Source organism: Esox lucius, chromosome 4, assembly GCF_011004845.1.
Source record: "Esox lucius isolate fEsoLuc1 chromosome 4, fEsoLuc1.pri, whole genome shotgun sequence".
Lineage (NCBI taxonomy): Eukaryota > Metazoa > Chordata > Actinopteri > Esociformes > Esocidae > Esox > Esox lucius.
The window spans coordinates 8891696-8914762 of NC_047572.1; the positions used below are offsets into that span (position 1 = coordinate 8891696).

Consider the following 23067-nt stretch of genomic DNA (forward strand, 5'->3'; position numbering starts at 1 on the left):
GTATGTCATGGTTAACCTCTAACAAGTTAAACCTCCTTTGGAATAAACATGCATATGATTTTGTTCATATGATTGAGGCATGCATGATTTAGAGCAAGGCTGCCCAACCCTGTTCTTGGAGATCTACTGTCCTTTAGGTTTTCTCTCCAACTCTAATTTAGCACACCTGCTTCTAGTAATTCGCTGGAAGAACAGCTTTATTGGATTAGTCACACATGGGGTTGAAGAGAAAACCAACAGGTTAGTAGATCTCCAGGAACAGGGTTGGGCAGCCCTGTTTCAGAAAATGTTATTCCATCACTATTTTCGCTTTGCACTATAAATATTCTACTAAAAGCAATCAGAGTTCATAAAGTTGCCTAGTCCCTTTATAGCCTAAGAAAGGCCTGACAAAATCGTGAAAGTTTCAGCTTTTTTTCTTTCTAAACTCTTCACTCAATTAAAGGTTAGGTTCATATGATATTTTTGAGTGTAAGATCAAACGGATAAATACCAATAACATAATTTGAAAAGTGATTTTGTCCTAATATGGCTACGGTGTAAAGAATTCTGCAGGGTACTGCGTGTGTATGCATATGTAGTGTGGCCTGAATACACCCCTCCCAGTAACAGCATCGGACCAATGCCCCAGGGAGAACCACCCAGCCCGGGGCTGCCAAATGGGGCCCTTTAACGAAGCTCAGCTTCCATCCCTTGACAAGGCACAACTGTCCCCTAATCAGGCCTCATCAGGGGGAAGCTAAGGGCCCTTAGGAAAGCAGCTTCGGGCAACAGAGTGGAAGAAATCCAAAGAAGTGTATGCTGTTCCCCTACCCCAGGATATTTCTTTTTAGGTTTTTCTGTTTTGCTTTCAAAATTGCTTTCATTTTCTCTGCTTTACATTAATACATGCCCTCCAATACACAGAACAAATGGCACAGTGCTCAATAAAAACGAATGGATCACCTAAATCACACTTTAGGTTTTGATCAACGAAATATATTAAAGAATAAAATCTTTACTGTGCATTGTGTAATTCAGTGAGTACAAAATGACGTAACAACAGCCAATGGAAACCAAAATCACCGACCGACTGAGGGCTGGATTCAAACTCACACTGAAAATCTAAGTAAACAATTGAAATCACAGACTGTTCGAACTGTTCCAAATTCATCAGGGCAACTCAATGTGATTCAGTAGTGTGTTTGGCACCCATATGCCTGTGCACTCCCAGCAACATATGGGCATGCTCCTGATGAGACTGCGGATGGTGTGCTGGGGGATCTCCTCCCAAACCTGGATCAGGGAATCAGTGAACTCCTGGACAGTCTGTGGCGCTACTTGGCGGCGTTGGATGCACCGATACATAAAGTCCTGAGACAACCAAAAGTAAGAAGGTAGCTAGCTAGCTGTCACAGTTCGATAGTTACAATAGATTAGTGTCATGCAGGCAACATTAGAGATTCGGCAGCAGCAATAACACATCTGGTTTTTGTGTTTTGCCTTCAAAATAAAGGTCTGCGGTGAAACATAATAAAGTGGGGAGAACAAGTATTTCATACACTGCAGATTTTGCAGGTTTTCCTACTTACAAAGCATGTAGAGGTCTGTAAATCTTATCATATGTACACTTCAACTATGAAAGACGGAATCTAAAACAAAAATCCAGAAAATCCCATTGTATGATTTTTAAATAATTAATTTGCATTTTATTGAATGACATAAGTATTTGATCACCTACCAACCAGTAAGAATTCCAGCTCTCACAGACATGTTAGTTTTTCTTTAAGAAGCCCTTCTGTTCTCCACTCATTACCTGTATTAACTGCACCTCTTTGAACTTGTTACTTATATAAAAGACACCTATCCACACACTCAATCAAACAGACTCCAACCTCTCCACAGTGGCTAAGACCAGAGAGCTGTGTAAGGACATCAGGGATAAAATTGTAGACCTGCACAAGGCTGGGATGGGCTACAGGACAATAGGCAAGCAGCTTGGTGAGAAGGCAACAACTGTTGGAGCAATTATTAGAAAATGGAAGAAGTTCAAGATGTCGGTCAATCTCCATCGGTCTGGGGCTCCATGCAATATCTCACCTCGTGGGGCATCAGTGATCATGAGGAAGGTGAGGGATCAGCCCAGAACTACACGGCAGGACCTGGTCAATGACCTCAAGAGAGCTGGGACCACAGTCTCAAAGAAAACCATAAGTAACAAAAATCCTGCAGTGCACGCAAGGTCCCCCTGCTCAAGCCAGCGCATGTCCAGGCCTGTCTGAAGTTAGCCATGACCATCTGGATGATCCAGAGGAGGAATGGGAGAAGATCATGTGATCTGATGAGATTAGGAAAGCTTTTAATTCTAAACTCCACTCGCCGTGTTTGGAGGAAGAAGAAGGATGAGTACAACCCCAAGAACACCATCCCAACCGTGAAGCATGGAGGTGGAAACATCATTCTTTGGGGATGTTCTTCTGCAAAGGGGACAGGACTACTGCACCGTATTGAGGAGAGGATGGATGGGGCCATGTATCGCGAGATCTTGGCCAACAACCTCCTTCCCTCAGTAAGAGCATTGAAGATGGGTCGTGGCTGGGTTTTCCAGCATGACAACGGCCCGAAACACACAGCCAGGGGAACTAAGGAGAGGCTCCGTAAGAAGCATCTCAAGGTCCTGGAATGCCCTAGCCAGTCTCCAGACCTTAACCCAATAGAAAATCGTTGGAGGGATCTGAAAGTCTGTAATGCCCAGCGACAGCCCCGTAACCTGAAGGATCTGGAGAAGGTCTGTATGGAGGAGAGGACCAAAATCCCTGCTGCAGTGTGTGCAAACCTGGTCAAGAACTACAGGAAACGTATGATCTCTGTAATTGCAAACAAATATTAAGTTCTGCTTTTCTGATGTATCAAATACTTATGTCTTGCAAAAAAAAAAGCAAATTAATTACTTAAAAATCATAAAATGGGATTTTCTGGATTTTTTTTATTTATTCCGTCACTCACAGTTGAAGAGTACCTATGCTAAAAATTACAGACTTACATGCTTTGTACGTGGGAAAACCTGCAAAATCGGCAGTGTATCAAATACTTGTTCTCCCCACTGTATACATTCGGCAGCAACAATAACACAAAATAAAGGACTACAGAGGTAAATGTCTGTGGGGTATACAGTATAGTGTGACTATTTTCAAAGGAAAAACAGAAAACTTAAGATTACTATTTTAATAATACTCAACATAAGGTAAAAAAATGTATCAGTTAGAGGACATTGAGAAATGGTTACAGCTTAAGTTAATTAATGTAGAAAACATATCTAATATAAAAAAACTCTTATTTTGATGTTAATTTTGTTGTTTATTTGATTGTGCTCATTAGCTTTGAGAGGGATTGTGTTATAAATCAAACCATAATACATTGTCCACCCCCCACCTAGTGTATGTCTGAGCGTAAACCATGTGCCTATGTGTGCACAGCCTTTCACACATATTGTAATCCCTAGAAACATTCTATTTGAAGCTCCAACACGTGACCCTGAATGAAGCAAGGCACAATTCATTCAACATATGTCAGTGAAAAACACACCGGTCAGAGGTCGAAGCCTCGGGGGAATCAATGTCTGCCAATCAGTTTTCATAAATTCAACTGCAAATTCAAACCATAACCTACATTGCAGCGCTGTGTGTATTAGCTCATGTAGGTTCACCTTGAGATGGACATTTGATAGGTCGAAAAATTGATAGAGGCACCTTGATTTAGGCTCTGGGTCAGTCCAATAGTGATTTGTTCTGTAATGGACCAACTGTCATAAACAAAAATGTGTTAACCTTGGAGCACAATGTTTGTTTATTCCCTGGCACGGCGTGATGTTTACATGCGTTACGGCTGCCATAATCAAAATGACACTGACTGTGACAGCTAGAACCTTAACTTCCCCGGGTTTCCCTTAGGAGGACCCACTTGCTTCAATTGCCCAACTCTTTCTATCCGATGTTTCAAAAATTGAATAGACTTCATCTGGTCTCCTGTTCCTTTTACCGAAGGAAAACGAAAGTCCTCTCAAAGGAGGTCCAGTAATTGAAATATGTTGGAAAGACAAGGAAACAGGATAGAAATGAAAAATAGGAGCTACACTGCTGTCTGACTAGCCTTTTCATCATGTTCTGTCTGACCAGAAAGAAGGCACAGAAGAAGGTAGGTGTGAGATGGCTGTTTGTGCAGTTTCTATATGGAATGAAAAACTCATCTCAAGGATGCATTGAGGTCACCGTCTGAGAGTGGTAATGTCCAGATTTCATCCATAAGATGTAGAAGTCCCAAAATCACTATGGAAACTAGCAAGTGCAAAAAAAAAGAAAGAGCGGCGTATTCTGCAGCGTTGACAAGGCACTTTCCGCCAAGCAGAAATTAGCCGGCAGAACATCCCCATTATTTTGGGGAGTTGTGTCATGATCCCTTTTGATGTACGATGACTTGTGTTTTTACAGGTAACCATTTTAGGTAAAAAATAAAATCGGACCAGTAATTGAAGGTCGTGTTTGAACTCTCCTCTCTCCTGAGCTACTATACTGAAATCTAAATATGTGCTGGAAATTAGCAGCCATCCTGATTGTTCAGCATGCAATTTTCTACCAAAATGAGCAAACGTCCCTCAGAAGCCTGTAGTGACCTAACAACAGCTGGATCCCGAGATACAAACAAGTAAGAAGAGGGAAGGGACAGAGGAGTGATGGAGGGGTTAGATTGATCATCAGACACTGGCTTGGTTCAGATTCAAACAGTGAACAGACGATTAGCCAACCCGATTTGGAGGTGGAGAAGATGCATCCATACTAATGAACAGGCTGAAGCTTGGATGATTGATTTATGCTACAGCTGCGCATCAAAAATGCAGTTTCCCTAGGATTATTATGCTCTTCCTTCAAGCTACATATGTGGGTATAAACTTTCACAATGCAGTCAAGAGCGGAGTCGCACTGCATGGGGAATACAAGCTGATTACCATACCATCTGCTTAGGGCAGTGTTTCACGCACCTGCAATAGATTGAAAAATATTACTCAATGCTACCGACAGGCCTGTATCACACAAAAGGTAATACCCACTGTCCCAACCCTTGTTTTGTAGGGTAAGTATGTCAATCATTCGACAGCTCACCTGCACTAAAAATACATTTCTTTTTAGCATTCTGTAAAAGACCTGGCTGGCAACATTCAGTCAAACATATGTGATTTAAAATGTAAAGTGTAATTTCAAATGTAAAGCAACACCAATTGTCTTTTGAGTCCTTAACCAGGCTGCAGTAGTTGCAGTTCAAATGATGTTCAGTGATGTGCATAACTTACTGAGGGTACAATATTTAGAATGAAAGGACTGGGTAGTAGTTAATACACAAATACAACTACTGTTTAACACTTGAAATATCACACGTTCATGCCTTTATGATGTATTCTTGAATTTCAATTCAACAGACCACGAATATGAATCCAGAAGTGCGACGCAGCATCAGCCTCTCATGAGTTTCTGGTTTAGGTGCTGTACAAACCGTCTATAATTACTCCTTTATATCACACTTAAATGCAGGTCATCTACATTGTGAATAACATTTGTATTTACTGTTTTAAACCTCCCATTACGGGTTAGATGTGTAATGCTGTTGTTTATATGTGCATAATCTTAGAAGAATCACACCTCAGTAAGCCATAAAAATCCACGTTTGAAAGCAAGTGGCTGTGATGAGATCAGGCACACAGCGGCACATACTTGACATAACACACCATTTGAAGCATTCCGTTTTGGCTCGACAGTGCCACATTTACAACCAAAAACATCATTAGCCAAAAATCCGAGCATGCATCTGTACGTGGCACATAGAGCGGTGAATGTAAGTGTATTTGCATGTGCGCATCCATGCACATGGCCTGTAGGTGGCGTAGTGCGAGGCGAGACATACTGTATAGTTGCTTACGGCCTTCTTTTGACAAACATTCATTCATACATTTCTGTATAAGGCTTTGATCAGGTTTAGGTACTTTGAGGAGAGTCAAATGCAAACACACTCACACCCACACATTCTCCAAGGATCTGTCTACTGTTGTGGAAATTTCTTTACTCAGTGAGAATACATTGTATAAAGGATAGAGTCCCACTGTTAAGATAGGTACAGGAATGTGTGGGATCTGGTATTTGCATGGGGGGCATCTATTGTCTGTCCAGATGCAGATCAATGGGTTTTAGGACAGGATAGGAGAAGATACAGCAAGGGGGCAGTAAGGCCAGTTGGCCCCTTTGGGTAAACATTATTGCAGGAAGGATAAGGTGGGGGAAGATAGCATTTGATGTGTGTGATAGAACAAAGGGAAAGGTGTTTGATTGACATGAAACAGATGGCAGCATCTTACCACACCCCTTCTTCCTATGTAATAAATACTGTCGATTGCCTGTTTTCATTTAGAAACTATCCACCGTTACTTTGTAACCTGTATACTTTCTCCTTGCAAGCAAGATTAAAACCGTTTATTGCGCAATTGATTTCTCCTGTCTTACCTACCATTTTCATAGAACTTTGGAATTTTAGAAATTGCCATCACACTACCACGGATTGTTTTCAAAAGCCACATAGATCAACACTTCATTTTGGAGCGGGAACCTGACCTCAAATGAATACGGAATATGAATACGGCTCCATACATTTAAAAAGCCTGCAGAGAACCATCAAGGGATTTTGACATACCACATAACCTTAACATATTCAGAACAGGGATTCTGGGGAAAAGCCATCTTCGTTCTACAAACGAATGAGACACTGAAACCACTGTCACAAATACCTTGGTACTGCTTTAAAATCTGAACTTTTCAAGTCAACACATTGAGTTTACAAACCAAATAATGTTAGTCAAGGAGCCCAATGAGTGATTCTTAAGGCAGATGCTGGAGAGATACTAAAATGTGATCATGTTGATCAGAATCAGGTGATTACATACATTACAGGCTCAACACGATGATGCCTTAATTTACTGGCCAAAGAAGCTGATATCACACCCACTTCAAACAATGTAAAATGGTGGAAGGCCTCAATGGGGTTGTCCATGCTAAAACATATTACAGGTTGAGTCCTCTACCCATTTTTATGGATGTATATAAAAAGTACTATTCTGTAACATGCCCAAACAACGGAAGAAATTTCTAGGAAGACCGTACAAGTAACCTTCAACTCAGCAGAGCTTGAGCTAGCCAATCACAAGTCAAGAGTTGAATCAGCTGGCCAATCAACAGTATACTTTATAGTATACATTATTATTATATCATTATTATTTCTTGACCATAATACCACCACACCATTCTAATGATGGAGTACACCCAAACATACCTACATTGAAGGCTTTTTTTTACATATTAGATATTTACAGTAAAAATAACTAGTAGTAAAATAACTTAAATCCTTGTCAGTACAGGTCATAATTATATTAGAAATGTGAAAACACTGGGCAGTTAACCTAAACAAAATCCGAAAGACTGTTAGGTTTAGCTTAATACTTAGCATTTTTTATTACCTAGAAACTGAAAAGGCCATTCCAAGCAATATAGCCGTAAAGTTACCTAGCTGCTAGAACTAATCTGAACTCCCTAGCTGAATCTACACCAACCCAGCAAAACAAAGTTAAAGTGCAGGAGCATTCAACCTATAGTTTTACATTTATAAGTGAGATGAATAATAGCAAAGAAAAAGTCATATCTCAGACTAGCCAACAAAAAAAAAAATAAGATGGGCGAAAGAACACAGACGACACTGAACAGGAGAAGACTGAAAAAAACGATCAGCATCCCACAGTCGCCTCTTCCCTGTTGATGTTGAGCTGGACAGACTTATGTCATTGTCCAGCTGGACCAGAAGTCTGCTGTTGCTGTATAATATTCCACTCGTGACAGCTCTGTTTCAATTTGTGTCTTGCATTTCTGGTACAGCTCTGGGATGGCAACTAGAGAAAAATAGTTGCGTGATGGCATTACATACCGCTTGTCAAGCGACCGGATCATGTTTTTAAAACCCTATTTGGTAACCGTGTTAATTGGTACCATGTCTTTGGCGACGTGAAATGCTATTGAATCTGTGATTTTTCTCTGCCGTTTGGAACCTTTCTTGTATGGTGTTTTTGCTTTGGACGGCATTGAGATGCTTTGCACTCGTCATACGAAGATTTGTGGTGCCGCCTTAAATGATGCCTTGTGTTGTGGCAACAATTGCAAGGCACTCTCGACAAAGTACCAGTTTTTGGTCAACATCATCCTGTCTGTAGCCAAAATATTTCCATATAATTGTTGAATTTCTGCCTTTTTTGCCTGTTCCTCGCCCCCATCATTTCATCACGAGCAAGCAAAGCCTGCATGTGAACCACGTGCAGCAACAATCTCAGTGTTTAAAATAATTAATTATTATTATTCTAATTAACTGTGTATCTAATAACCCATAAATCTGAGTAAATTACGTTATAGACAGATATAATGCTAGTTTTCCATTTGAAAAAAAGATTGTAGACTGATATATGTTTACCTTACAAAAATCACACGCTCTGCGATGTAAATATTGCGGATGCGTACATCTTCTATTGAACTGCTGCAATGTTGCTGTATAAATACGCTGGTAGATTTAGCCATTTCAAAAGATTTCATACCACCTTCACTGTGGATGACTACGAACCATTGATTTGCATATACAATTTACTGATACCATTATGGCTGGTCGAATGGGCAAACTATGGAACGGTTTGACAACATGGAAGGGCTAGCGGACGCCGAGAAGTGGTGTGAAAAATCCTGGTCCAAATGACTCGGTACAGAATAATACAGTGAAAGACTGAGCACAGGAATGTGTCTGTCGTGCCTCACAGGCTCTCTCTGACCTGGATACAATGCAGCCTGAACACAGCAGTCGAGAGTGAGATGGAAGTACAGGTGCGTAGGTGGTGTGTCTGTGTATGTGTGTGTGTGTGTGTGTGTGTGTAGAGAGACAGAACCCTAGAAGGTGGAACATTTTCTCAATTCTATATTTTCCTTTTCACTTTGAGAGTGACTCAGTGAGAAAGTAGAAAAACCTTGCAGTGTTAGGCTGTGTGTGCGCTCATGCCTTTGTGTATTGGTTTGTGTCTGTCTGTGTGTCTAAGGGGGCAGGACAGAAGGCAATCTTCCTGACTAAACCCTGTTGAATCCTGTGCTGGTGTCAATACATCTATTTACAGACTTAAAGGATTCCAGGACAGATGCTGTGTGTGTGTGTGTGTGTTTCTCTGTGTGTCATACTTATGTTCTGAAGCACCTGTTTACTTGTTTGCGTTTGTGTTAGTAGCACTTAATTTGAACCCATTTTTCTTTGGCTTTTTTCTCCTTATAAGCTTTCCACCGAAACTCTGTGCCTTTAAGTGGGGGGAGGGGGGAGGGGTGGGGGGCGTTGGGAAATGATTAAGCCCTGCTACGCCACGGCGGCGGCACACTTTCTCCTCTGACCTTTCTCGTAGGCTGGCGTGCTGTCCTTCAGGAGGCAGCCGAGCTGGTGCCCATTGACGTGGAGGAAGCGCAGCTGATCCCTGAGCGAGGCCTCCTCTGCCACGGGCTGGATGAGGCGGCCCACGCTGTTCTGGGAGATGGGCAGGCCCAGTCCGAGGGCCAGGGTCGGGGCCAGGTCAACCTGCTCCACTGTCGACGGCTTCTCCATGCCCGCTGTTCGGAAGTAGGAAGGGAGAAGTTGAGAGAGCATATGGGGACGGAGAAACATGAGCACGGCAAGTCGGCTTACACGTACAGACAGACACGGGGATGCGTGCGCACGTGCACGCATGTTTTGAGGAGCAAAAATTATTACAAAAAAAATCACATAACACAAACTCGAAATTGACCTCCTAATCCTTAGTATAATCCTAACCTTAACCTGATGCCTAAAATAGCCTATTTCTCATTTACAAGAACCGGCAAAGGGTTTGTTCTTCACCAGATTTGATGTGGGTTACACTAGCTGTGAGGACCTATGGATTATGAAGTATAGTTACACACACGCACAAGCCCAACCACCCACCCAAGTGAGAAGTTGCCAGTATCCTTAATCAACACCTACACCGATATCTCATATTTTAACAATTATTCATTACATCTGAAATAAAACCAAGAACATCGAATGAATCGGTTTGATAAAAGCTCAATCCTGCCTGCTGAGTGGACCGGCTGATCCAGAACATGACCTCGGCTGTTCTGTTCATGTTTCAGAAGTTCTAATGTACAAGCCTGCCTGCCCTACCTCTGCCAATGCCACACTTCACAGCCAGACTCCCAAATGTGATTCGCCTGAAATAAACCTGTGCAGACAAGGAGCAAACTGCGAAATAGACCTGACAAATGAAGAAACAATTAACACATTCACTTTGATGGCCTTGAACACATTGGTCCCACTGCGGCGGGATGTTAATGAAAGTCTCGGCGTGCGGTGCCAAGACGTCACTGCTTCCCACAGTCTGAGACCTCAGCTGAGGTGTGTGTGTTTGGCACAGAGGATCAGGTGTTAGCCCGTACTTACAACTGCTTAATCAAATGTCTCCTAATGTCAGTGACTTTGAATGAGGGGTGACTGCTGGGTCAACATTTGTTTTGTGTTTCTGTGACAAAGACAGATCAACTGGCGACTGTTTTACGAAGTGCAAAGGGCAACTCTCACCTGAGCACAAACCAATTGAGCAATTACGGAGCAGGGCTTTAGGAGCAGGGTTAGAGATGGTGTTTTGATTCCGGCATCACCCTAATAGGAGTATTATAATCTATGCAAAGACACACTCTTTTTGGGGCTTGTGGCGGCCTAACATTTTAAGTATTTAATTCCTCAATTTGGACAGATATCTGTATTAACGGTGGACTACAATATTATCACCATGATGTCATGGATAAATGGGTAGGGATTTGAAGTTGGGGGAGGTTTGAGTAGAACCAATAGGCGTGTTTACCTTTCCTCTTGAAGGCAGGGCTGATGAGCACCAGTGGGGTGTTGACCTCGTGTTCAGACGATCCCCCATGACTTCCAGTCTCAGACATCCCGTGGTCCCCACACAGCACCAACAGGTAGGGCAGCGTCCCCTCGGCTTCCTGAAGACTCACAGAGTGTATTGATAAGTAAAATAAGCTGAATGCTGGCATAAATGTAGTCTTTAATCAGGCGACATATATAAAATATACATATATTAAGTAAATGGTCCATGACATCACCAAACTTTGGGTCTGGGATGGGAAAACATAAGCCTAAATATAACGTATTTCACAGCTAACACAAAAAAAGCCAGCCACTGTAGTAATCTGTCCCTCTGGCAGTTTGTAACCAAAGTCAGGTCATTGAATCACATTGTGCGAGAAAAACGCTCACCCCGCGCATTCGATCTGGGGGGCTACTTCAGCAGTCCAGCCACAGACGTCTGATCTCTACTCTTAAATCCATATGATGGGATTTATCAGGGAGAAAGTGTAGGATTCAACAGGTAATAGAAAAGCACAGTCAGCGCAGGAATTGGGGTCGATGAAATATGTTGGAAATAGAGGCCTGGAAGCAGCAGCCTTGCCTCATGTCCTCCCTTCACTGGAGCGAAACAGTGGAGTTTGCACACGGTGCCTGAGGATGTAGGCTCACTCTCTCTCGCTCCCTCCTCGGGAATTGGAAAGCGGTTAGCTCCGTTTCACTTCAAAGACTCCCTCGGCCACCCTCTTCCACGCTAGCCTGCCTCCTTTAGCAGCATGAGCTAACAAAAGGCTGATTCCCAGCAAGCTTAGCTGCATGTGCACACCGAAAAAGCTTACTTCACCTCATTGGCATTTCATGCAACGTGAGCGAGCTACACTTCAGCCCTCCCTTGGCATCAGCAGCCTGCCTAAGACAGCCACTCTCATCAATAGTTAATGCTCAAGGTGTCAGCAGGCTATTATATTACTCTCTTGGTAGATTACACTATAAAACAAATGTGCTAACCCTCTACAAGAATTGAAACTCAACTGTAAATTATGCATAGGAAGGCTGAGAGACTTGATCTGGCAGTCACCTGTGACCAAAGATTTTTTTTTTTTTTTTTATGAGATCCTGAACACACACTACTTGTTTGGTGTCCGCTTTATTTTTCCAAAGCACCATGAAAGTTATAGTTACAAAACATTCCTGCTTTGTGTCTTCAACAGAGAGACATTTTTGATGTAGGCAATCCATTTCGGCTCTTAACAGTTAACTATTATGCTAACAGCACTGCATCAATAAAGCCAAGTAATTCAATAAGCCACCATTCACCAGAATGTGTAGGCTTATTTGCTCATTAAGTAATACTGAAACACGTGTGCTGTCCAACTGCGTGTTGATGTAAAGCTTATAAGACAAAATAAAGAAAATAATTGCTAAACGTAAGCGTGCAACTACACGTGTGAAGAAAGCAGGTCTATAAGACGACAGTAGCGCTGTGCAGAAAGGACAAAACACCACTGTATAAAGACTAATGAAGGGTACGTTGAGGTCTCAAGCCCCCACACCGTCTGCCCGACTTTGATTCGTGTTTAAGCAGCGAGTATGGGACCGGCTCGCCGTGGCTGCCAATGCTCTATGAGGGGTCCTGACTGCCAGGCAATTTGTATTTCTGATTAAACAACCCCAAGCTTCCTCAAGCGCGGAGCTTAGCACCAGCAGGAAGGCGTCAATCTGCCAGACGTTGCGAGTTCCAGGTGCAGTCAGGTGGAAGGCAAGAAGACAAATGTTGAAAAGTCTGTCAGGGACAACAATCGATAAAGCATGGGTGGAAAAAGAGTGGCCTTATCAACCCATATTGGGTTATACATTTTGGTGGAGTCTTTAAGGAGGCAGGGCAAGAAGAATGGTGGAGAAAGAAAATGCTCATTCCATTACCCTACACTGAGGCAGCGGTGGTGATTTATAATGCGCCAGCACAACTGAGCTCATTTGTAGACTACAAAATACATACGTTGCTGTGCTCTATTCCGATTGATTTAAAGCCAAGCTCCTGGGCTAAATCCACAAATTGTAAATGTTCCCCGACTCGGAAAGAAAAAGAAAAAGGAAGAAAATGACAGAAAACATCAACTAACGGCTTCTTTGCAACGAAAAAACCAACAACTCAATCTCATCTTGGATGAAAGAGGATTTGATTTGAGTCTTCAAGGCAAGTTGTGTGGGTGACACCGTCACAGTGAGCGGAAATTGCAGCATCATGACAGAGCTGAAGTCATTTCTGTCGTAAACCGGGAGAGTGATGGGCTCAGAGAATAGGGGCTGACCATGAGGTAAATTGTATCAAGAATGAAAAAGCTAAAAGGATGAGACGCCATTGTCCTGCAGGTCACCCTCCTATTACCAAGGCCAGTGCTCATTAGAGCTGTAAAAATGGGAAGAAAATCAATGTGTTCAAAACAAATGACAAATGTTATCTGAGCACTAGTGCTAGAGTGTGGAGTGCACAATGCCCACATCGAAAGAGAAGGTAGGCTTAACTATTGAGAAGTGCAACTCTTATACCTTTGAATGTCACACTGACATGAGATGTCAGGTCAAAATGGATAAACGCATTGAGGTTTTTTATGAACTGTGCTGTAGCCTGAAATATACAGTAGACTACCAACAGAGAGTTGTGTATTTAGTTTGAAATATTCAGAGTATCTACAGAACATCTGTTAAGTTAGAGGAACTAACATAGAAGGTTTGGAAAATTAAAGGGGTAGCTTAGGATAAAATTAATATCAGGTTAGGAGAACAAAGTTAAAGTTTAGGTAAGGGATAGGCTTAACTAAATGTCTAGAAGCTAAGCCGCTTTAGTAATGTAATAAGTAGTATCACTAGGGCTGTCACGGTTATGACATAATTGTCACACAAATAATTGTGATTAATGATTTAATTGTCTATATGCCACTATTATAGTGTAAGTCTAATAATACTTTAATAATACCCCTGGTGATCCAGAGATTGTTCTTCAAATTTGTGGTGTTCGCGCTTTTGATCATCATCTTTCTGGAACAAATCCGACAATTCAGCTTCTCCAAATAATTGCTTAATTTGGTTTAAAACAAAATAGCACCCAGAGGGTCGCAGTTGTATTCGGCTTTGGAACTACCACCAAATCCATGTTGTTAAGGATTTCTCTGCACAAAATGCAACCGCAAGGCAATGACAATTACATGTTCTTGCGCATCGTAACATTTCACCTCTCGCTCTGCTACAAATATAATTATTTGAAATAGCTCATTCTAAAACTATTATGTAGGTCTTCCTTATGTAACAAAGTGTGTTTGAACGCTCAGTTGAACAGAACTTTCTGCAACAGAGAACTTAACTCAATGAATGTTAAAGACAGTCTTGGGGGATCAATGGCAGAAGTGGGAGCACTGTTATAATCTGTAAGAGACAGTAAAGTCTGAAGAAATTATTGGAATACTGATATTGCCTTCAAAAATAAAAGCTACAAAGGCTAAAAAAAATAGGTTTGCATACAGAAATAAAGGTTTGCATACAGAAATAACCCAAATGGCTGTGATCAAAAGTTAACATACCCTTGAATGTTTGGCCTTGTTACAGACACACAAGGTGACACACACAACTGAAAATGGCAATTAAAGGAGAATTTCCCAATTAAAGGTGTAATTAGTGTCTGTATATAAATAGTCAATGAGTTTGTTAGCTGTCACGTGGATGCACTGAGCAGGCTAGATACTGAGCCATGGTGAGCAGAAAAGAACTGTCAAAAGGAAATTGATCTTTTCAAAAACGGAAAAGGACATAAAAAGCAATACAAAGCCTTGCAAATGCCAGTCAGTACTGTTCCGTCACTTACTAAGAAGTGGAAAATTCGAGGATCTCTTGATACCAAGCCAAGGTCAGGTACACCAAAAAGGATTTCAGCCAAAACTGCCTCAATAACCAGGTTCAAGGGCATATGACATGACACCAGGCTTGGAATTTCATCATTTTAGGTGCAAGGCCATTTGGCCTTCAGTGTCACAAAAAGGTTTAGGTCACCAAGGCCACATGCCAGGGCACATTAAGTGAAATAGGAGGTTTTGGAGCTTACAAATAAACAACTTGAATTGCTGAAAATAAAAATACTTTGAATAATAACTTATTGTAACTAATATGGTCTTTCCGCATAAAAGTTCAATTATCATGTTTTAATGTAAAATGTAGTTACATCAACAGTTTTTTTTTATAGATTCTGGAATTTGTTTCATTTCATGCATTCACATGACGATGACAAAGAGGCAACAGTATTATCAGTTAAGTAACGTTAAGGCTAGCTAGCAAGAATTACCTCAGTTACACAAAAGTAAACTGCAATGTATGCTTTAACATCACAATAACCTGCGCTAATGAGTACGACCTAAATAAGTAGTGGCATATTTGTCCACAGAGCAAGTCATTTTCGTTTTTCAATCTTTCACCACAAACGTTGCCCTGTCTAGTGAAGCCAAACCTACTGTAACGTTACTTCTCGGAGCTCCAAAAAGCAGGTGTATTCTCCCACTCGGAGGTCGGAACTTTCCCACTTCCCAGTTGGTCATGAACGCACCTTCCAAAACGGAGAGGTGTGATTCAGTTAAGCACTAAGTCCGATATCTATCTATAACTAGCTAGCTTGCTTACCTGCATGTTGTCTATTCTTGCGGTTGTTCTCAGTTGCAAATTACAAACAAACTAAAAAGCATGGTGATGGGGGAATAAAACTATGTGAATGCATCTCAGTGGCAGGAACTGGGTGACTGGTCAGCATTGAGTGAAGGAAACATTTTGCAAAATACAGAGAGTTCCGTAAAGAAAAATAGAGCACACAGGACGTCAGACAATGACCGAAAGCACATAGCCAAAACAAAGCTGGAGTGCTATGAAGGCCTGTGCTATACATAACTCTAGATATCTATGGTTAAAATGTGAACCATTACTTCACTCCCAGCCACTGAACTCTGAAGCTCTATCAAATCAATTGTTGGCCTGTGGCTTCTCTCACAGGTCTGAGGTGGGGCAGCCATTTCTTGGCAGTGCCTGGGTGGTGTATCAGCAGCTCCTTCCTGATTATTGGTCCAACTGAGCTCACTGAGATGTCCAACCAGTCAGATATCAGTATAAAAAGCATACTGTACAGATATGATCAAGATGTTTAATTGTTGCTCAACCAACATTTTAAACGGGGAGAGGCGTGATCAAGGCAACTTTGACCAGGGCACAATTGTTCGTGCCACATGTGGTGGTTCCAGAATCTCAGAAATAGATGACCTGGGATTTCAGGCACTACAGTCACTTGCACTACATAGTTCAAGAGACTGAGGAAATGATTTTGAAACACACACAGACAAGGCAAATTGAGCCTGAAACAAATTCCTCTTGTTGTTTCGGAGTGGCACGGGATCGAACTCTGAAGGGTGTCTGATTTATGGGAACTGACATATGCTGATCAAATCAGGGCTTTCCTTGCCACTATTCCCTTTGATTGAAGTCTGTTGAGGTGTGGGCATCCATTGTATTTGGCAGGTCTTCTTTTTGTGCTGTGGAAAAACATTCTCAAAGACCAAAATCTGTAGAAGAGAGAACCCAACCAGTTTTGTATTGGGAAAGAGTTGGCCTTCTGAGCAATTCATTTTACTACAGCTTTTATTTTCTTCCCTTGAAGATGAAGCTGCAAACACTAAATTTCAACTGATGGAAGCAAGATTAGTGGCTTATAAAGGTCTGCGCTACTAAGAACGATCATTTTCTACCCAGAGTCAATCCATTCTCCCAATCTTTCCAAGGGCCTTTTCGCACTAAGAAATTCACTCATGATTTCAGAAAGAACTGAAAATGCAGTACCGAAATCTCTAGTAAATGTGAAGAGCGCCTAACAAAAGAGTTTAACAAAAATTCAGTGATGTTGTATAAAAAAGGAAGGAGATGGGCAGGTTTGACAAAAGGGATGTAAGACACCTCTTGTCTCTAGGAATATATAGACAAAATGAACAACATATCCAAATATTTAGGAAGCTTTCATCATTTTATGTAATCTGTATAGGAAGAAAACACATGCAAAAAGTGTTAAAATAATGTTATGATTCACGATGACTGCATTTAAACCAGATTTTAGGATTGTTCAATACCAGGGAGGGCAAACATATTTTGCCACCACCTATTGATTGTCTAAAACAAGAATGAATATGTGTGAAAATGGAAATGGGACGATACATTTTGTAATAATAATAACCACCCTTTTCTGGACCTTTTTTTCTCTAAACATTTTACAGACCCTTGTTCTATACACTATATATTTTGAGTTCCCTAAAAGCTTAAATATAGGACCTAAACCTAGTATCAGTTTTGGGATCATTACTATACTTAATGACATATTTAAACTGTAGAAAATTAATTAATCACTTCCTGGGAACACTTCCTAGCTACTTTTGCAATAGACAACATAATGATAAACATTCTTACACACTGATAGTCCATTGCCCCAGCTGCCTAATGAACCTAAATAATCATATTGTTTGGATGTTAACCATGTCCACTCCTATTACATGAACAGCAGATTGGTATGAGACCAAGTTGTTCTTGCAAATGTCCATCATGAAATCCATAAAAATAGTAGCAACCTATTTTTCTGTGGTCTCTAGCAACCACTATATAAATAACTGTCAATGTCAACATTTTAAAAATAATTTAAATGTTGTCCTCCTACCAAGTCATCAATTTCTAACTTAAGCCTAATATTTCCCATAGCTGTACATATACTGGCTGGCAGATATTATATTTTTAATTGTTCCCTAACCTCATGAGCCTGCATGAGCTATCCTTGCACTCTCTCGCTTTGACAGAGCGCGTGTGCAGTTCCTAAAACAATTATAATGTAAAAAATATATACAGGTGGTTTTAATGCTGATTGGTTAATAGCTGTAGCACATGAGACCATAGACCACGATTATGACATCACATCACGTTTTACTACTCTAATTGCATTGGTAACCAGTTTACAACAGCTCAAGGGTTTTTGATATATTGTCAATATACCACAGCTAAGTGCAGTGTCCAGGCAAACACGGCCCTTATCTGTGGTATCCTGCCCATATAGCTGTGGTATATTCCCCATATACTACACCCATTCCTTATTGCTTACATACACTACAGTTCAAAAGTTTGGGGTCACAGAAATGTCCTAGTTTTTTGAAAGAAAAGTACATTTCTTTCAAACACTAGTCCATTAAAATAACTCCACAAAACAAATGTTTTCCCTTATCTCATGAGTTTATCTCCAGAGTTTATTATTTAATACAAGCTTGTAGGCAATAGCGGCATACAGAAGAATGCAAATGTAGAAGAATTGCAAAGAAAAGTAAGATACACATCTAATATACAGTCATACATACAACCCAACCCCTCCTACTGTTCCTCCCTTTCATGCCTTCAACATATTCTGCGAGATTCTACTAGGCTTTGACGTAACCCCATGACGCCTAAGCATGGGGTTACGTCACGCCTAAGCAGCTGGGCCTCTGTCTCAAAAGAACTGGTAAAGTGAAGTCTGTCTCCATTCCCACACTCCAGTTCAGTTATCATGCGCCAACCTAATCTGCTATTCCTCCATGCTCTGTTCAACTAACTTTCCACTAATTTGATTACTTCACACAGTAAGTTACTTCGTTTAGCACCTTCACATAAATCCAGTGTGTCCAGTATGTGCTTGAATAGGCCTATCTATCAGGTCTTCCCTTGCTTCTCTAACAATTGAGCCTTGTCTGACTTCAACTCTGCAAAACATTAGGCGCACACGTCGCAGTTTCTGTTTACTCAAAATGGTACATGTATGCAATGCAATTTTTTTAGATCATTGTTCATTAATATTAATGCCTGTATACCACATCATTTTTCCACAGCTCACAGAGGCCCATAATCAGCAACCATCACTCCTGTGTTCCAATGGCACATTGAGTTTGCTAATCCAAGTTTTACATTTTAAAAGGCAAATTGATAATTACAAAACCCTTTGGCACAGGTGAAACTGTTGTGCTGATTAAAGAAGAATAACTCTGGCCTTCTTTAATCTAGTTCAGTATCTGGAGCATCAGCAATTGTGGGATCGATTACAGGCTCGAAGTGGCCAGAAACAAATAACTTACTGCTGAAACTTGTCAGTCTTTTTCTGTTCTGAGAAATGGAAGCTATTCCGTGCGAGAAATTACCAAGAAACTGATGATCTCGTACAACGCTGTGTACTACTCCCTTCATAGAACAGCGCAAACTGACTCTAGTTGCAAAGAAAAAGCCATATCTCAGACAGGCCAATAAAAATAAAATATTAAGATGGACAACAGAACACAAACACTGGACAGAGGAAGATGGGAAAAATGTGTTATGGACAGTTTGAGGTGTTCATCAAGAAGAACATTTGTCAGATGCAGACCAAATGAAAAGATGCTGGAGAAGTGCTTGATGCCATCTGTCAAGCATGGTGGAGGCAATGTGATGGTCTGGGGTGCGTTGGTGCTGGTAAAGTGGGAGATTTGTACAGGGTAAAAGGGATCATGACCATAGGGATGGTATATGCCAGGTCATAATAAATTGTCCAATCAATTGAAATTCCTACATATGGACTCTATTCAAGTTCTAGAGACATCACACCGATAATCAAAAGACACAGGATGCATCTGAGAACAATTAGGGCTGCAATGGGTGCATGGGGGAATGGGTTTGAATACTCTCCAAAGGCACTGTACACATAACAAAAAGAAATGGGTGTGAGATGACAGCCAGGCGAATGGTCCCCCAAAGCTTGAATTTTAGCTCCGATTATGACAGAAACTGGACAGGCTAAAGTGGGCTAGAAGCGCTGGCTACCTTTATACGTGCAGTGCCATAGGAGCCTGTGTTTCATTGTCTCTATCCCTTCAGAGTACACTGCGTCATTTATTTCATCATGAAACCAGGCACAGTCTGAAGAAACAGGATATTGCCAATTCGGCGAAGCAATGAAAGTAAATGGAATGTTTCATACTTCGAAACTCATTAAAAGTCTGACCCATCATCTAGGTCATCTGAGGCAACATACATTGTGTTTGTTTGTTTTTTCATACTAAGGGACAATCTGGTGCCACAATAGGCTGTCTATATTTGGGTCATAATGGTACTGTGTAAAGAACAGCAGTGGAAAGAGCAGCAGGCTTTCACTGGGGGAGTTTGGAATCTGGGCTTTCAAGCACATTTCATTCAAAGCACTCCATACTGACTATGCGGGAAATAGAATAAAGCTTCAAGGCTGGCATGGTTAACTATGCAAAAGAAAGCCATTCCGAGTCATGATCCTATAAAAACAGAACAATTTCAATTTGACAATAACAACATGCTCAACATAATAGGACATTCCCTGAAGATAAATAACAACACAATTCATAATTTTTCAGCAATATCCCTCGCCTTATTAAAACAGGATGAAAATAAGTTGTGCAGCGGACAAAAAAAAAAAATTATGGTTTAAGATAATAGAATCTTGATTGGAACAATATTTAGACCCCAAAAAAACATCTCAGTGGCAGTGAAGCTGACTGCCAGAATATAACCATAAAATATTACAACCCCTGGAAGGGCCGGAATAATGATAGTGTCAACTTTGGAAAGCTTTGGGCTATCAACACAGTTCCAATTGAATCTGAGAGATGACTCCAAATCTGGTAAAGAGACAATTCAAATATAAAACGATCTAATATTTTTTTTTGAAAAAAAAAATGTATGCCTTGAGTGCCAACATCCTTCTAACATGATAATATTTATAATTTCTTTTGAACACTGTGTGTTTGACATACAGACTTCTGGGTTGTATGGAACTGGATTTGTCTACATCTGCTGATATCAAGCATTTGTCTGTGTGACCAATGGGCATGTCATTTGCAAATAAACCTTATGACAGCAATTGTTGTCAGTTTGCATTATTTTTAACTATTTAGCCCTGTAATCTTGAAAATATATTGATAACACAGTTTAATTACCAAATGTTTTGCTTTTTTACTGAAATACTAAATTTGACTGTTAATGAATAGTTGTTGCCACGCCCCTCAGAGGCCAAATCAAGAGGACTGGCATTTCTTTATCTTTTCATCTTTTTAGTTTTAAGTCCACATTTACAACCCCAATATACAAAATAGGGGATTAATTTGCATGAATCCATGCTAAAATAAATCATTGTGATTTATAATTAAATGATGTTGGTAACTAGTTGCTTTATAACTAAAAAATTTCAGCAACAAAACAAAACAATTTTCAAACATGTATGGGGACTATTGCTGCAAAACATCACAGTGAAAATTCGCAAATTTAAAAGTATGCTGCTATACCTTTAAGATGAGGGAGCCATGAATCTTTTTGAGGATGTCATCCATCTCCAATAGTTTGGGTTGGATGAGGGAGCTGTGTGGGCCACTAATGTGGCCGATATGGTCCAGACCCAGGAAGTGCAGGATCAGAATGTCCCAGTCGTCTCTCCTCAATGTGCTATCCAGATGACGTGTTACATTATTGTCCACCTGGGAACAGTCAGCAAAAAACGAGCATAAACACACAATTTGTACACCCAATTATGTCACTGTTCCTGAATCTGAAACTATTTACAAACAGAATGCAACAAATGTAAAGCAAAAGCAGAACAGTAGGCTATATGAAAAATAACACATACAACTCCACAACCAAGTTATGGGCAGTAAAAAGTTCAAGGGGTAAGAGCCTAACTGACCTCAGTGTAGTCTGACACGAAGAATGAGGTGGTGCCGTCGTACTCCATGAAATGTTTGGGGAAGAGCTTTATCCAAGTGTCGTCCCCATAGAATACCATCCGCTTGCCTGCTGCTTTGGCCTGCCAGATGAGGTTGTCCTCCAGCAATGCTGGGGAGTTTAGGTTCATTACCACATCAATGAAGCCTGGTATACTACCCGTTGTCAAGGCCTGGAGATGAAGTGAAAGAGGGAATGTTTAGGAGCTTTGTAAATACAGCCAAGTGAAGAAAGAAAAAAAAAACATGAAGTTGTCATTTTTTTAAATATAATTGGACATATGGATATCCATGTCCAAATATGTAAAAACAGCAAAGCAGCCGCAAGCCATGATGCCACCGCCTCCATTCATTAAGGTTGGTAATAAGGTTCTTCAAACGCTTGGTGTTTGGCATTGTGGACAAACAACACTCCTTTTGACTCATCTGTGCAGAGCTCTTTGTTCCAGTAATCCAGCAAAGGTAAGTTGTTTCTTGATATTCTATTTTGGGTTTGTGCAGTCCCTTTCTGACAATTGTCTCATGCCCTTCAACAGTGATTGTGGCAAGAGAGGCCTGTGGATACCTTGATGTTACCCTGGGGTTCTTAGAGACTTTCATGTGCATCATCCTTTGTGCAGCTCTTGGAACACATTTTGGTGGAACCACCTGGCCTATGTAGACCACCAGTCGTCTAGAATTTTCTCTATGTGCATATGATTCGTCAGTAATAGGGATGGTGTACTTTAAATTGCTTTAGCTTTGTAACCCCTCCCTGACTCATTGGCATCAATAATCATTCTAAGGGTCTTGCATAGGTCTTTTGATTTTGGCATGATGTTACCACAAACCCATGTGGTTAAGAACAAACCAGGCAAACTTCATAATCTTTATGGAAATCTTCTAAATAAGTATTCTATTCATTTAATAACTAGTTACTGTTACGGTGCACTTAATTACATGTTTTATGTGATTATGGAAATGTTTCTGTATAGGGACATGGAATCTATTTACTTTATTTGCATAAATTGTTTCAAAATACACAAGTAATTTTTTTAATTGGATTACCTTTATCAGTTAATGTGGTTGTTATTTAGCTCAAATAGCCATGTGTCCAAATATGCACAAAAAAAAAAAAACTTTCCTGAGGGATTACTTACTTTTTCAAATGACTGTACATGAACAAGCTGCTAGGCTAAAAATGCCAAATACTTGCAAGGTTAATTAAAGCATATATAATTGTTCCTGAATCTGCAATTATTTGATCAAAATACTGTCATAATATTAAATTATTAATTGATTGAGAGTCTCTGTGGCCAATTAG

The 23067-nt window shown here is 40.6% G+C and overlaps 1 protein-coding gene across 3 annotated transcripts in view; it reads right to left on the reverse strand.

The window, feature by feature from the left end:
• Positions 1-23067, reverse strand: part of pigg (phosphatidylinositol glycan anchor biosynthesis class G) — a 118902-nt gene that overhangs the window by 74945 nt on the left and 20890 nt on the right. For 2 of the 3 annotated variants that reach the window (XM_010904606.4, XM_020046105.2), the window contains exons 3-6: positions 21728-21937; positions 21333-21521; positions 10961-11099; positions 9480-9692 (exon numbers count right to left, since the gene is read on the reverse strand). In XM_010904606.4, the coding sequence (XP_010902908.2) occupies positions 9480-9692; positions 10961-11099; positions 21333-21521; positions 21728-21937 (751 nt within the window). Of the gene's footprint in view, positions 1-9479; positions 9693-10960; positions 11100-11373; positions 11869-21332; positions 21522-21727; positions 21938-23067 lie in introns of those variants that run through there. The other variant, XM_010904608.4, reaches the window with a different exon arrangement.